This window comes from Euprymna scolopes, chromosome 46 (assembly GCF_053919585.1).
Source record: "Euprymna scolopes isolate OS-2025 chromosome 46, ASM5391958v1, whole genome shotgun sequence".
NCBI lineage: Eukaryota > Metazoa > Mollusca > Cephalopoda > Sepiida > Sepiolidae > Euprymna > Euprymna scolopes.
In genome coordinates, this window is record NC_136527.1 from 43,707,617 (window position 1) to 43,722,436 (window position 14,820).

Genomic DNA, 14,820 nt, shown 5'->3' on the forward strand with positions numbered 1-14,820 from the left:
GCCGCAGGTTGTGGGCCCCATGATTTCTGAGAACTTTTATTTCAAAAAAAGAGACAAATCATATTCTTGTAAAGTATGTGGCTGTTCTTTTGCAGATAAGTCATATTGGAGACTGACCAACCATTTTGCACATGGCTTTCTTAAAAACATTACAGAATCAGAAAACAAATTTGCTACAAGATCACACAATATAGTAGTTTAAAATACTCCAACTTGCATTTCAGAAAATTGGAAAAATGGGTCAAACAAGAGTGGGACAAGTCTTTTTTGGATTTATTATTATTATTATTATTATATGAAAAAAGTTATACTTTATAGACTGACTTCAAAGAGAATGTCTTCACTATGATAAGGACAGAGTTATAATGACTGCTCACAATCAAAGTTTGATTACCAATGCTTCTAAGTAGATAAAAAGGAAACTGGATTCGTTGGAAAATTTCTATTTCAGTAATTATAGGAGATAATAAAATTAGACAAACGAATTTTAAAAACTGGTGAACCAAGTGCAAAAGAGATTCAAACCAGAGAGAAACCACATTCTTGTGAAGTATGTGGTTCTTCTTTTGAACAAATGTCAACTTCCTTGAGTCATATGAAACACACGTGAGAAACAATATTTGATGATTTTTCAAAATCAATACCTCAAAATTGTATTCAGCATCACAAAACAAGAACCAGCAGAACAACTTCTATCATTTTTCACAAGACTTTCTTACAAATATGACAAAATCAGAAAATAAATCTGCTTCAAAAGTCACACAAAATAGTAGTTAAAAATACTCCACAACTTGCATTTCAGAAAATTGGAAAAAGTCTTTTCTTGATTTTTTTATAAATTTATAAATAAATAATAATAATAAGAATTATTATTATTATTATTATTATTATTATTATTATTATTATAAGTCTTTTCTTGATTGATAATAATAATAATAATTATTATTATTTTTATTATTAGGAATGTATTGTAGACTGCCTTTAAAGAGGACGTCTTCACTATGATCAGGATAGAATTCTAATGACTGCTCACTATCAAAATGTGATTATCAATGCTTCTAAGTAGATAGAAAAGAAGCTGGAATTTTAGGGAAATCTCTATTCCAGTAATCATAGGAGCAAATAAAATTACTTAAAAGAATTTAACAAAGTACCTGATAAATATATCTAGTGAACCAAGTGCAAGAGAGGCGGTTTGAATCTTAGACCTTCCAACTCCCAAACTTGACACTCTGTTGTCAAAATTCTCAACTCCCAAACTCACACTCTGTTGTCAAAATTCTCAACTCCAAAACTTGGCACTGTTGTCAAAATTCTCACCTCCCAAACTCACACTCTGTTGTTAAAATTCTCAACTCCCAAACTCACACTCTGTTGTCAAAATCCTTAACTGCCAAACTTGACACTGTTGTCAAAATTCTCAACTCCCAAACTCACACTCTGTTGTCAAAATTCTCAACTCCCAAACTCACACTCTGTTGTCAAAATTCTCAACTCCCAAACTTGACACTCTGTTGTACAAAATTCTCAACTCCCAAACTCACACTCTGTTGTCAAAATTCTCAACTCCCAAACTCACACTCTGTTGTCAAAATTCTCACCTCCCAAACTTGACACTCTGTTTTCAAAATTCTCAACTCCCAAACTCACACTCTATTGTCAAAATTCTCAACTCCCAAACTTGACACTCTGTTGTCAAAATTCTCAACTCCCAAACTCACACTCTGTTGTCAAAACGTCCAAATTCAAAACACATTTCAAATTTATTTACACCTCTTCTTCTTACTCGTCTTCTTTTTACGTCTGTTTTTATTCACCTTTTTTTCATTTGCATAGAAATGCAACAGTCTGCATCGCTCTAGTGATCGCCTATGATAAAACCAACTTGGTAACTTATTTAGTGTTTTTTTTTGTTTTTGGTACAAGACCAAACTTTTCATACAAAGTAAAACAAGAAAAACTAATTTTCGTAATGTATGTGGCTGATCCTTTGATTATGTTGATAATTTTCATTAAGAAAATAAAAAAGTTTTTATTCTCAAGTAAATATTTAAAAGGAAAGAACACAACTTTTATGCCAAAGTAACTATTTTAGTCTTTTTCTTTTTTGAGACAAGACCTTTTGAAGCATTCACACATGCTAGCCAAGTAAGTTTCGATATTTCCTACAAAGTAAAATAAGAAAAACTAAAAAGCCATATTTTTGTAATGTATGTGGCTCTTCTCTAAAAAAAGAAAAGAATAGAATCCTTTGAGTAAGTTTTTAATATCATACATCAGACATCTTAACAGGTTTTTACTTCTAAAATTTACTACATCTCAATAAAACATCTATTTTATATCGAGTATTCATGTTTAAATATCTACTTAAGCGTTGTAAGATTTTTTTAAGTACGTTCAATAGTGAACAGGAATGGAGATGAGAGATTTCCTGGCAATGTTTAACTCAATTACAGGAGATTATTGCACTTCATTTTATAGGAAATTAAATAAAGTTATCAGCATTAGGAGGCTTATTGTACTTCATTTAATAGAAAATTAAATAAATAAAAATCAACATTAAGAGGTGGGATCAGATCAGCAAATATGTCCCTGCAAAATATCACTCTGATAATCAGATGATGCAGCTTGATTTCTGAATTTCTGCATCTTCTACAAAAACTTTCTCCAGAGATGCATTAAACGATATGAGGAATGTGTAACTCTGTGATGTTTTTATCTAGAAAAAGAAACTAAAAACTGTGGCAATTTTTGTTGTTCTAATTATATTTGAAATTAGACTGTGGCATTATTATTTACTTTTGCAGCATCATGATATCGAGAAAGTATAATTTTGCTTTTCAGAAGACTAGGTATAAATTGCTTGGTTTACTTAATGTAATATTTTAATGTTCAACAGAATTTCATACAGTTTTTCATAGACGCAGTTTTTCTCACTTGCGTTTTCGTTTTCAAGTGATCAAGGATTTTTGTTTAATGCTCGATTAAATTAGGGTAATTGACTTCTGATCTCGTGGTGGTTGAAGCCTGGCTCTCACTTTAGATAAATTTAACAGACAAAAATTACACGTGTAGTAAAACAATGAAGATTTTCTGGTTTTCAAAGGTTTTATTTAAAGAGAAATTTTTTAGAGGAGGAGAGACCATTATCTTATTAATTAATTACTTCTTGATCAGTTTTTCTAAGTTAGTTTTAAGGATGAAATTTTAGAGATGCAGACAGCTAGAGATGAAGGGTTTTATAGTTTGGATTTTCCTTCCATTTTCGGATTGATTTTGCTTGTATAGAATCCAGATTCAGACTCCCTCAAAACTCTATTCCATCCTCAAATACGTGATATACTTTTTTGCTATATCATGTTACACTTGCATTTCTTACGTGTTTAATTATTGAACGAAACTTTCAATCACACCACCTGCAGCATGGCATATTTCTGTTATCTGACAGATTATCCTGAGATGTACGGCTCTAAAATTCAGACGTATAATCCCAATATTAAGAGTGTTATTTTTCTAGTTTAAAGGTTAGGAGGAGAGACCAAGGTTGTCGGGGAGAACGAGGAAGGGAAAAGTGGGGGAAGTTAATTAAAAAATATAAAACGAAAATGAAGCTTCAAATCCCATCTTGTTGTTCATTAATGAATCTGTCTGCAGCAGTAAGTACCACTCCCCAGCAAGATGGCAGACCAGCGACCAGAAGATTTTATCTGCTGGCCAAAGCAACCAGGTATGTTCAAACTACATTGCGCATACACATCTCAAACCTTCCAAGGCAAAAGAAACTGTAAGAATGAGAACACACACACATATAGCAGTGGACTTCATGTAAGATACGTAAGATCATACACACCCACATACGTATATGTAAGAACAGTGATAAACGTAAAAGTACTCGTAATAAGAAAACGTAAAAGTAAACGATTAGTAAAAGCAAACGTTTAATAATAATAATAAAGAATAAATAATAAGCACATAAACAGAAAGAAGAGAGCATATATATATATATATATATATATATATATATTTGTTGCCTACATAACCCCAAAGTGAAACAATGATGAGGCTAGCCAATACCAGATGCATAACTATTCGGGGAATGCTAGGCGTCGCATGTGTTGAAAACAATTCTTGCATCTAGTATCACGGTTAGGCCAATATAGGTGAATAAAGAAGATATTGCCAAAAGAAATCATCGTATTTTTTAGCAAAATGCGCAGTTATTTATTAATTTCTTTTCTTTTATGGTATCGATTCTTAAAAGGATTTAAAAGTACTTAAAAGCATGGTATATTAAAAATGAAAGTTTCGGCTTATCGTTTTAAGCAAATACAGAAGGGGGTGTAGACTATATATATATATATATCGATTATAAAAACAATATGTCATTATAAAATTCATTCTTCACTTCATAATCAGTGAAAATTACGTATTGATTGGATAATTACTTGATTTTTGATAGATTTTTAAAGTATATCTACTCTGTTTTTGTTTTGGCCGTACCAATTTTTTTGTGTTTTTTTAGGGTTTTTTTTTTTTACAGCTTAAAATATAAAAGTAACTGAAACAATTATGATTTAAAAGTTAATTAAATTTTTTTGTGCACGGCAGCTTTTACAATTTGTTAATATTGAATAAAAATGTGAATTTTAATTTCAAGGATTTAGTTAAGACTTAAAAAAACAACTCAGTTTTAGGAATTTAAAATTCGTATTTCGTAGAATAAAGACTTATTTAAAAAGAAAAAATAATACAAATTATGATATGGAAAATTAATAATAAAAGAAATTTTGTATGTTAGCTGACTCCATATTCACAAGAAACTTAGGTCATCTTTTAACTCTCTGATCTTTTTAATATTCACGGTTTTCCACAGGAACCTGAAATATCAGGGGTTTTGTTTAATATTAAAAATACAGTTTAACAGATTTAATTAAAAATTATTTTAGATGTCAAATAAAATAGAAAAATGGTTTTCAATATTTATTTTAACTGTAGAAATTCATTTCTTTCAACATTTGTAAAATTTAGATATTATGCTTATCCCTTTCACAATAAATTTAAAACGAAAATATCTTATTTTCTGTTTCAGAGGACAAATGTAGATAATGTACTTAGTCTGGCAACTTCCTTCGAATTATATTTTTCCAATTCCAAAATCGACCTGCAATATAAAGTTTTAAGAACTAAAGAAAAAAAATAACGCATGAATTTCTGCTTGCTTTTTTATTGATGATAACACGTCCACAACTTTTTTTAAAATTACGACTTTTAAATGTTTTCGACTATGCTGAATGAGAAAATATCATTTAAATTTTGCAGAGTATTTTTGGGGATATAAAGACCTGTATTATGCACTATAATTCACTGACTTCCATGTATGCGTGTGATAAATGAATCAATCTACTTCTCTGCGACTGCCAACTCCCACTTTTTTAAATATAGTATTTGCGGGTGGGTATGCTGGCAACGAATATCACAGTTACATTTGGGGCAAATATCCCCCTCCCCATCAAATGGAATGTTTATTGCAAAAGCCATTCCTTTAAGAATTTCCAGAATTGACAAAGGAAGGGTGAGGTTGTCTATTCCGAAAGCCGTTCTTAATATTGGGAGGTTAAGGATGTATATTCTGAAAGCCGTTCTTAACATGAAATTACTCAAGGAAGTAAAGTCGTAATTGTTTTGGCTTATACACATGCATATTACTAATTTCTCGGTTGTGAAAAAAGTGGATTTGTTTCCGCTAGGTGGCACTGTCGGTCACAGAGAAGTAGATTTGTTTATCGCGCGTGCATACAACATTAAGGCTAGTGAATTTTAAAGTGCATTGTCGAGGTGAACCTAATGTTAAAAAATACCTTTGTTGTGTAGATGAATGACGAAATGAGATGAAGATTTATATAGCTTGTATAAAGCTTTATTCAGCTAAAAAGAGCGCCAGCAAAAAAAAACAAGGGAAAGAAAGATGGCCGATCGCTGCTACTACTGTCTCTTAGAAGGAGAGAGAAACAGGGGAGGTAATTCGGGGTAGGGAAGAAAAACAATAGTTCTTTTATTTTCAGGTCATTCTCCGCCGCCTAAGAAAGCCCAGTATCACAAGGTTCTTCCAGGACATATTTTCGGACAGCTTCTGCTCAAACTGAAAATAGAGAAAAGGAACAAATTCAAAGCTGGTAATTTTCAGCTAAATATGGAGGTTTGCGACGAACTCGAGACGAGCGCCTGGGATTTAATGCATCAGCATCTTCAAGGGAAGTTCTTTGCAAATCATCCAAATGTGAACGGCGAGGAGATGTAAGAGTGCCAGTTTCAGGGGTATAATTTTCGATGTCTGCCAGAGTATTAATAGCAGAGTTTTTAGTGACGCTTGGTGGAGGAGGATGATCAAGGCTAGATTGATAAGGTCCTCGGTAGCAGCAGGTTCCGGCTGTGAATAGTTATTTTCGTCACCAAGTGGTGCAATATGACGTAGTGACACTGTCGTTTCTCGCCCATTATTAAATCGCACATACGCATAGTTCGGATTGACATCCAGAATTTCCACTGTCTCAACTAAGGGTTCATATTTACTTCCGCGTACATGGCATCTCAGGAGCGCATATTTTGATTTGGCTAACCAAGTTGGTATAGAATTGCCAGACGCAGATTTCCTTTGGAAATTAAACATACGTTCATGGGGGGTGCAGTTGGAGGCGGTAGAGAGCAATGAGCGTATGAAGTGTAGTGCTACAACTAGCACCTTTTCCCAGCTAGTTATGGGGAGATTGTTCGACGTAAAGCGAGGCTAACTGTTTGTCAGATGATTCCATTATATCTCTCCACTTGGCCGTTGCCTTGTGGATTACATACAGTTGTTCGACTGGTAGCAATGCGCCGAGAGAGAAGGAATTCCTTGAGTTCGTCGGACATGAAAGCAGTGCCTCGATCCGAATGTATGTATGAAGGATTTCCGAAAATAGAAAATAGACTGGTAAGGTGTTCCTTGACAGTTGCTGCCGAGACATCTGCACAAGGGTAAGCGAAAAGGAAACGGGAGTATACGTCTACTACAGTTAGCAAAAATCAATTTCGAGAATTTGTTGGCAAAGGTCCCTTAAAGTCTATACGTAACCTCTCAAAGGGTTGACTTGCCTTAATGAGCGTTTGAGGCGGAGTTTTAACAAATCTAGGCTTTATCTCAGAACAGATCTGGCATGATCTGGTTACCCCTCTTACATCATCTACGGAGTATGGCATATTCTTGCTTCTAACAAAGTGCACCATTCGGGTTAGTCAAGGGTTACACAAATCTCTGTGCAGAGCGTATAGTTTCTCGATAGAAATTGTGGCTGAGCAAATTCGAAATAGAGCATCCGCAACTGCATTTTGTTTTCCTGGACGATAAGTTATGTCGTAGCTGAAGCAGGCGAGTTCTAGCTTCCATCTTGTGATCTTCTCATTTTTTATTTTGCTCTTGCTTTTGGGGTTGAACATAAAAGAAACAGATTTTTGATCCGGGACAAGTTTAAAATGCTTTCCAAGTAGTAGGTGTCGCCATTTTCGAATGGCTTCTACGATAGCGTAGGCCTCTTTTTCAACTGAAGAGTGTTTCTGTTCAGCAGACGTTAAAGTCCTAGAAAAGAAAGCCACAGGACGACCGTTTTGGGTGAGCGAGGCGGCGATGGCATGTTCTGAAGCATCTGTTTCGACCTCAAATGGTAGAGTTGAGTCTATGGCTACCAGGGATGCTTTTGCAATTTCTTTCTTCAGATGCTTGAAGGCATCCGTTTGTTCCTTGTTGAGGGGAAAGTGGGTGCCCTAGTTAAAGGATGTAGTTTTTCTGAAAAGTTTGAGATCCACCTGGAGTAGTGGGAAAACATCCCCATAGCTAGCCGAAGTGAAGTATGGTCTAGAGGTAGAGGGAGGTCCACCAATCCCTTGAGTCTGTCGGGGTCGGGTCTTACTGAACCACTGCTTATTGTATATCCGAGCAGATTCACAGAGCTAAACGATTAGTGACATTTGTTTTTATTCAGTGTCAAACTGTACTTATCCACGCTATTCATGAACTGCTTCAGATGGTTATCATGTTCTGCCTGGTTTTGGCCACAGATAGTGACATTGTCAATGTAGGCATAAGTTCCTTTGAGGTCTTCTTGCTTGATTATGTCATCCATAACTCGCTGGAAGCTAGCTACCCCATTGGTCACTCCAAAAGGTGTCCGACAAAATTGGTAGAGGCTCCCTGCACCTTCGAATGCAGTATAATTTCTTTCTTCTGGTCTGATGGCAACCTGGTGATACGCACTGGTTAAATCCAGAGTGCTAAATACTTTATAACCAGCAATCTCGTTTACCATGTCCTCTATCCGAGGTAGGGGATAAGCGCCCAGAAGAGCAAATCTGTTTATTGTCTGGGAATAATCTCTTCTTGTGGTTATCAGGGGATATCACAAGCGTTTGAGCTCGCCATGGAGACTGAGATGGTTCGATAATCCCTTCTTTCAGCATGCGTGATATTTCAGATTTGATGAATTTAACATCTGGTAGGTTGTGACTCCTTGATTTTACTGCTATTGGACGACAGTTGGGGGTTAGGTTCGTAAACAAAGAAGGATAAGGGATATTATTAATTGCTGTCAATCCACAAATCGTAAGAGGGGGGAGCGGTCCTCCAAAAGGTATTTTCACAGAAGAGTGTTGGCGTAGGAAATTATGTCCGAGGATGACGTCACAGCATAAGTCGGCCATAACAGCTAGTTTGACATCATCATATTTTCTTCCGCCCAGATTGAGGGATACTATGCAATGCCCGAGAGTAGAGGACGAATGCGAACTGCTAGCCATAAAAAAATTTCTCGAACTTGCCATGGTCGACTTTTCACCTTATCAGGATGAATGAAGTTTTCCCAGCTTCCCGTATCAATGAGTATATTAACAGACTTGCCCTTAATTTTACCACACAACGATGAGTGAGATAGACTCTCTGTAAAATTGTAAGATGGGATAGAAGCAAGAATCGACTCATCGTGATTTATAGCGGCTGCTGTAGGGGATCGGCAGACACGAGCAAAATGTCCTTTCTTGTTGCAATTATTGCAAACGGAGCTTCGGGCAGGGCACCTTAATCTATCGTGTCTCGGGTTCCCACAGAAGAAGCATTTTTGTCCCGAGGCAGCAGCTATAGTGCATCCCTCACCACACTCAGACTGGTCATCACTCTCTGTAACTTCGGTCTGGACAGTGGAGGCAGCTGCATTCAGAGAGTTCTGTAGGGAGTAAGAGGCTAATTGCTTTTGCGCCATTTCGAGGGTTAAAGCCTGGTCATACGCCGTGCTTAAATCCAGCTTCTTGTTCTCCAGGAGTCTCTGTCGTATATGATTGGAAGAAATTCCTTTGATGAAGGCGTCTCTGACGTAGTTATCCCTCGCCTGAGTAGCTGTGACGGCTTGGAACTCGCAGTCCTTGACGATTTTATTAAGGGCCTGTAAATATTGGTCTACACTTTCGTCCGTTTGTTGACGACGAGTAGCCAGTAAATGTCTGCAGAATATAGTATTTTTAGGCTGCACGAACACAGCTTCGAGAGTATCCATAGAAGTGTTGTAATCGTCCCTGTCTGATATATATTTGAATATAGTTGTAGAGACAAGGTTAATTAGTAAACATAGTTTTTGTCTCTCTGTTAGAGGAGTCTGCTGGGTTTCGCCGACCGCGTCAAGAAAGATGTGAATAGATTTTTTCCAGTGACGCCATGTGTCTGCTGCGACTGCGTCCGATTTACTGGCGTCCACATCTAGTCGGTCTGGTTTCAGATATTTTTCCATTTTTTACTTTTTAGTTGAATAAATTGTTGTGTAGATGAATGACGAAATGAGACTGAAGATTTATATAGCTTGTATAAAGCTTTATTCAGCTAAAAAGAGCGCCGGCAAAAAAAAAAAAAAAAAAAAAACAACGGGGAAAGAGAGATGGCCGATCGCTGCTGCTACTACTGTCTCCCAGAAGGAGAGAGAAACAGGGGAGGTAATTCGGGGTAGGAAAGAAAAAGAAGAGTTCTTTTATTTGCAGGTTAACCTTAAAAATATTTTTAATATTTCACGAACATTACGATGAGCAGTATCCCTTCAATATTTTCATGAAAAAATAATATGATTATAAAATATTTTTAATATTTCAGAAACGTTCATTCAATATTTTCACAAAAAAATAATATAATTATAAAAATATGGTACTTGTATAGTTTAACAAAGACATTAAAAAATGAATAATATTGAGAAAAGTTTAAATTGTATATATCTGTTATGGAACGAAGTTCTCCGAAAAAAAAAATCTTAATTTCATCAAGTATTTTTTTTTTTTTACAGCGGAAAAACACGTTTTTATGAGAGCGCATTAAAGACAGACATCTTGGATTAAAAAAAAAATGTTTGAATCTTAGAAACACCATGAGAGATAACTTGAGTCAAAGCGCCGACACTCCCTCCCCATCTTTAATACTAGTTTTTCTTCCTAAAATCGAACTTTATGCTCGGTATCATAACAAATAGTTTTTTCGCTTGTAAAAAAAAGGGTAAAATCCCTTGAGAGCATACGGTGGTTATATGAGAAAATAAAGCTGTGTACGACGACGCATAAGAAATGTTTCTTTTCTGTGCCGTATGTTATACATTAGTACATTAGGGGTCATTTCGAGTTGAAAGTTTATTTACTGCACCCATCTGAACTAGAGAAAATCATGATTTAAATGTTGTGTTTTTTTTTTTTGCTTGAACTTTGCGCTTTTCGGATTTTGTTATGTTTTATTTTCTTGGTGGATATTTGGGGGGTTATCAGAGATTATAGGTATAAGTAAAAACATTAGAAACACTTCAAACAGTGGTGAAGGCACTTAAACCATAAAACATAACGGTAACATAAGTGCATACGCACCAAAATTGTTTTTGTTTTGTTTTGTCTGTTAGTTAAATCCGGCTAAAAAATAATAATAAAAATAAAAAATAATCCGAAAACTGCAAAGTTCAAGCAAAATTTAAATTTTTATTTGTTACGTTTGAATAAAAAAATATTATTAAAAGAAAAACAGTCGTGTTCTCGTCGAGTAATTTTTTTATTCGAGAAAATAAAAGGTGCTCATTTTTGTTTACAAGTTCTAATCTGGACTTGCACCAATTTTGTTGTTAATAATTACCTATAGCTATAATCTCTGCCCCCCCCTAAAAAACGGCAAAAATAAATCCACCAAGAAAATAAAACATAACAAAATAATCCGAAAAGCGCAAAGTTCAAGCAAAAAGAAAAAGAAAAAAAAGCCAGTTGTCAATTTGATCTCAGTTCGTTTTCCGGTACGCTCGATCTGAATTTTTGATCACCCGTCTGGTCGGCCATATTAGATATTCATCGTTAGTTATTTAGACGAGACATACACATTTAAATCATGATTTTCTCTAGTTCAGATGGCTGCAGTAAATACACTTTTAACTCGAAATTACCGCTAATGTACTAATGTATAACATAAGACACGGAAAATAAACATTTATAATGCGTCGTACACAGCTTTATTTTCTCATATAACCACCGTACGCTCTCAAGGGATTTTACCCTTTTTTTTACAAGCGAAAAAACTATTTGTATATAGCTTCATTTTCTCATATAACCACCATATGCTCTCAATGGATATTGTCGGAATTTATCTTGCTTCCAGATAAATTCGACGTGGAACGAAGAAGAAGCTTTATTTACAATAAGTTGCATTGTGGGCATTAAACTTAAACGCCAACGTAGCACATGAAAAAAGTAACATGCAATGAAAAAATAACAACACTGCTGGTTCTTATAAAGAAGTTGTGTGTATCCATTAACGAATACAACAAGAATGTACAAAATAGTAGTATCTCCTAATCACACTCGCATATGAAATTAATTTTAGGAGCGTACTCACAATTGAAAGCCTGTTAGGCAATTGGCCTTTTTCTTTTTTTTCTTTAAAGTTCTTTTAGAATTTTCCTTCCATCAATGCTGCACGAAAACCGTAGACACACATGTATTACAGGACCAAGACCTCGTCACTTGTCCGGATAGGAAATTCCATAATACCTTGTCACGTAAAAGGTATTTTCTTTAAATTCCACTCCTTGTAAAATAATGATAAAATAAATACGTGCAAAACGCAGCCATGTAGTTAATTTCCAGAAGCCTGTCTCATCACAGCCGGATATTAATTTCTTGCCGGGTTTGCTTCTTTGAAGGAGGGCTCGTCAAAATTCCATTTTCAGCGCCTGGCAATGAACACGTTCACTCTCCATGGCAGCAGAATTTTAAAAGAGACCGAAATACGCGCTGAGCTCGTGACGTCATTACAGAGCTAGAATTTCCCTTTTCTTTAATTAAAGGGAGGTTCGTACAAACCGAAAATATACGAAACTAAACATCATAATGGGTAGAAAACACAAAAAATCATATATAAGAACCAGATAAACAATAATAAATGTAAACAGGGGGGGATGTACCATTATTGGTACAAAAAAAATCCAACAATATTACCAAAAAAACTACTTGATATTTTTTTCGGAGAACTTTGTTCCATAACAGATACGTACAATCTAAATTTTTTCGATATTTTCATATTTTAATGTCTTGGTTAAACTGTACAAGTACCAAAAATATTTTTATTATTTCACAAACATTACGATAATGAAACTTTATTCAATATTTTTATGAAAAATATAATTATAAAAATATTTTTAATATTTCACAAACATTACGATAAGCAATATTTATTCAATATTTTCATGAAAAAATATAATTATAAAAATATTTTTAATATTTCACAAACATTACGATAAGCAGTATTCATTCCATATTTTCATGAAAAAATATAATTATAAAAATATTTTTAATATTTAACAAACATTACCATAAGCAATATTCATTCAATATTTTCATGAAAAAATATAATTATAAAAATATTTTTAATATTTCACAAACTTTACGATAAGCAGTATTCATTCAATATTTTCATGAAAAAATATAATTATAAAAATATTTTTAATATTTCACAAACATTACCATAAGCAGTATTCATTCAATATTTTCACAAAAAAATATAATTATAAAAATATTTTTAATATTTCACAAACATTACGATAAGCAATATTTATTCAATATTTTCACAAAAAAATATAATTATAAAAATATTTTTAATATTTCACAAACATTACGATAAGCAGTATTTATTCAATATTTTCATGAAAAAATATAATTATAAAAATATTTTTAATATTTCACAAACATTACCCTAAGCAGTATTCATTCAATATTTTCATGAAAATATATAATTATAAAAATATTTTTAATATTTCACAAACATTACGATAAGCAATATTTATTCAATAGTTTCATAAAAAATATAATTATAAAAATATTTCTAATATTTAACAAACATTACGGTAAGCAATATTTATTCAATATTTTCACAAAAAAATATAATTATAAACATATTTTTAATATTTAACAAACATTACGATAAGCAGTATTCATTCAATATTTTCACAAAAAAATATAATTATAAAAATATTTTTAATATTTCACAAACATTACGATAAGCAGTATTCATTCAATATTTTCACAAAAAAATATAATTATAAAAATATTTTTAATATTTCACAAACATTACGATAAGCAGTATTCATTCAATATTTTCACAAAAAAATATAATTATAAAAATATTTTTAATATTTCACAAACATTACGGTAAGCAATATTTATTCAATATTTTCATGAAAAAATATAATTATAAAAATATTATTAATATTTCACAAACATTACGATAACCAATATTTATTCAATATTTTCATGGAAAAATATAACTATAAAAATATTTTTAATATTTCACAAACATTACGATAAGCAGTATTTATTCAATATTTTCATGAAAAAATATAATTATAAAAATATTTTTAATATTTCACAAACATTACAATAGGCAGTATTCATTCAATATTTTCATGAAAAAATATAATTGTAAAAATATTTTTAATATTTCACAAACATTACGATAAGCAATATTTATTCAATATTTTCATGGAAAAATATAATTATAAAAATATTTTTAATATTTCACAAACATTACGATGATCAGTATTTATTCAATATATTCATGAAAAATATAATTATAAAAATATTTTTAATATTTCAAAAACATTACGATAATCAGTATTCATTCAATATTTTCATGAAAAATATAATTATAAAAATATTTGTAATATTTCACAAACATTACGATAAGCAATATTCATTCAATATTTTCATGAAAAAATATAATTATAAAAATATTTTTAATATTTCACAAACATTACGATAAGCAGTATTCATTCAATATTTTCATGAAAACATATTATTATAAAAATATTTTTAATATTTCACAAACATTACCATAAGCAGTATTCATTCAATATTTTCACAAAAAAATATAATTATAAAAATATTTTTAATATTTCACAAACATTAGGATAAGCAATATTCATTCAATATTTTCATGAAAACATATAATTATAAAAATATTTTTAATATTTCACATACATTACCATAAGCAGTATTCATTCAATATTTTCACAAAAAAATATAATTATAAAAATATTTTTAATATTTCACAAACATTACGATAAGCAATATTTATTCAATATTTTCACAAAAAAATATAATTATAAACATATTTTTAATATTTCACACACATTACGATAAGCAGTATTCATTCAATATTTTCACAAAAATATTATTATAAAATTTATTTTTAATATTTCACAAACATTACGATAAGCAGTATTTATTCAATATTTTCAT

At 32.2% G+C, this 14,820-nt stretch overlaps 1 protein-coding gene across 1 annotated transcript; it reads right to left on the bottom strand.

Annotated features, from left to right (window-relative positions):
• Nucleotides 1–8,780: 8,780 nt before the first annotated feature.
• LOC145270106 (uncharacterized) lies at nt 8,781–9,806 on the bottom strand. The gene has a single exon (XM_080125708.1). The coding sequence runs from the start codon at nt 9,804–9,806 to the stop codon at nt 8,781–8,783; it is 1,026 nt and encodes a 341-aa protein (XP_079981834.1).
• Nucleotides 9,807–14,820: the final 5,014 nt, after the last annotated feature.